This window comes from Hevea brasiliensis, chromosome 10 (assembly GCF_030052815.1).
Source record: "Hevea brasiliensis isolate MT/VB/25A 57/8 chromosome 10, ASM3005281v1, whole genome shotgun sequence".
Classification (NCBI taxonomy): domain Eukaryota; kingdom Viridiplantae; phylum Streptophyta; class Magnoliopsida; order Malpighiales; family Euphorbiaceae; genus Hevea; species Hevea brasiliensis.
The window spans coordinates 2904618-2906593 of NC_079502.1; the positions used below are offsets into that span (position 1 = coordinate 2904618).

The following is a 1976-nucleotide window of genomic DNA, read 5'->3' on the forward strand; positions in this document are numbered from 1 at the left end:
ATAGAATGCAGTAGGTGTATATATGCAAAAGGGTAAAAAAAAATACTTAATTCAGACTGTAATTTAAATTTTCAAGTATATTAAATATTAATAGATTTTTATTATATTATAATGTAATTATTAAAAATTAAAGATTTTGACATAAAGTTTGAATAGTTGATATCTAAATGTTAGAGTTTTTTTTAGTATAATAATATATAAAATTTTTTTATTAAGTTAATTTCACATTATGATGGAAAAATATAATTTGTCTATTCACATGCACGCTACTTATATACCTTATATATACTTATGTTTGATCAAAACCCAATTCAATATGGACAAAGAAAATAACAGTATAAACCAAAATAAAAAGAAAAGGTGTCTAATTTGGCTAATGAATTAGAGTATGTATCAATATAACATAATATACCAAATAAGAATGTAATACCCAGAATGTCCATGACCAAATAAGCAAACTCCATGCACTTAAAGAAAATGATGATGATGAAAAGTTTGACCTGTTACAAATTGCTCAATTTGGCTATTTATTTTTTAATTCTTCCTTTTTATTTTATTACATTAATTAAATTTTTTATAATGTATAATGCTTTTATAAAAAATAATTTATTATAATATTTTTATGCCATAATAATTAAATTTTAATTTTAAATTCTTTGAATGGATATAAATTATAAATATATTTATAAAATTATATATATATTAGTTATAGAAATTTGTTCTAAATATATACTTGCATAGCAAGAATGCCAAGGAAAAAGGAAAGAATTAAAAAAAAAAAATCCAGTCCTATCCAAATTGAAAAAGGAAGCAAAAGGGCCAGAATTAGAAAATAAAATTGAAATCTGTGTAGCAGATATGGAAATATCAATCCATGTAAGAATGAAGCATGCTTTTATGCATATAAAAGCAGGCACTGGGATGAGGAAATCAATCATCCAACTCTCACCCATCTCTACAATGCCTCCTCTAAGTCTAAAACCAGCGAAAACTATAGCCAAATGCAGAAGAAAGAACTACGCGTTCAAGAACGTTCCAAAAGAGTTGCTGACAGAAATTCTTGCTCGAGTTGGCTCCTCATCGCTCACTGATCTCGTTAATGCCAAAGTAAGTTGCAAGGAGTTTCTTGAGGCAGCATCAGAAGATTATGTCTTTGAGCATGTCAAAATGGATTCCATCCCTCTCTTTCCCTGGCGGGATGAACATTATGGGTTGTCTTCTTTCTTGGCGAGGTGCACGGAGAGTGGAAATCCAGAAGCTTTGTTTAGACAGGGAATGATGGATTATTTTTTCAACTGGCAAAATGATTCTGGGCTAAAGTTCTTGGAGAGAGCAGCGAGCAAAGGGCATCCGGCAGCCACATATGTGTATGGTATAATACTTGTGCGCAGTGTTGGTCATGAACTGAGAAACAAAGGAGTGAAGTTACTCACTGATTTGAAAAGATCGACATCTAGTTTGGGTATTACAGAATGTAGAAAGAAAGCGTATTCGATTTTGCAGCCAACGTGGGGGAGAAGTTATATGATTGAAATTGGACCAGCAGAAAGCGAAGTGTACTGGAAGAAGAAAAAAACCTGCAGTGATTGTAAATCAAAGGCACTGCGTAATCCTACTCAGACTATAAACAGGTGGATACCTGATACAGATTTTCAGGATGATCCTTGTTCATGCGATTCTTGTTTGTGGGATCTTGAAGCCATTAAGTTTTGTATGATGCAAAGAACAGGAAGATACACACTTACAGAGAGCTAGAGTTTAATTAGTTTCACAATATTACTAAATTAAGCTAAAAGATATTCAAAATTGATTTAATTTTAATTAAGTGAAATATCTATTGTGTTTGGATTGAAAGAAGAAAAAATAATGACAGAAAAATGAAAAAAATATAAATTATAGATAAATTATTCTAGGGTTGTATATGTTTTCAATATTTATATTTATCTTTATATTTTAATAATTTAATTATTAATTAT

The 1976-nt window shown here is 29.6% G+C and overlaps 1 protein-coding gene across 1 annotated transcript; it reads left to right on the forward strand.

Annotated features, from left to right (window-relative positions):
• The first annotated feature begins 960 nt into the window (after window positions 1–960).
• On the forward strand, window positions 961–1755 carry LOC110660151 (putative F-box protein At1g67623). The gene has a single exon (XM_021818336.2). It carries the CDS (start codon window positions 961–963, stop codon window positions 1753–1755), a length of 795 nt encoding a protein of 264 aa, XP_021674028.2.
• Window positions 1756–1976: the final 221 nt, after the last annotated feature.

Coding starts and splice junctions, on each gene's coding strand:
- LOC110660151 (XM_021818336.2), top strand. CDS start 961: ATGCCTCCTCTAAGTCTAAAACCAGCGAAAACTATAGCCAAATGCAGA.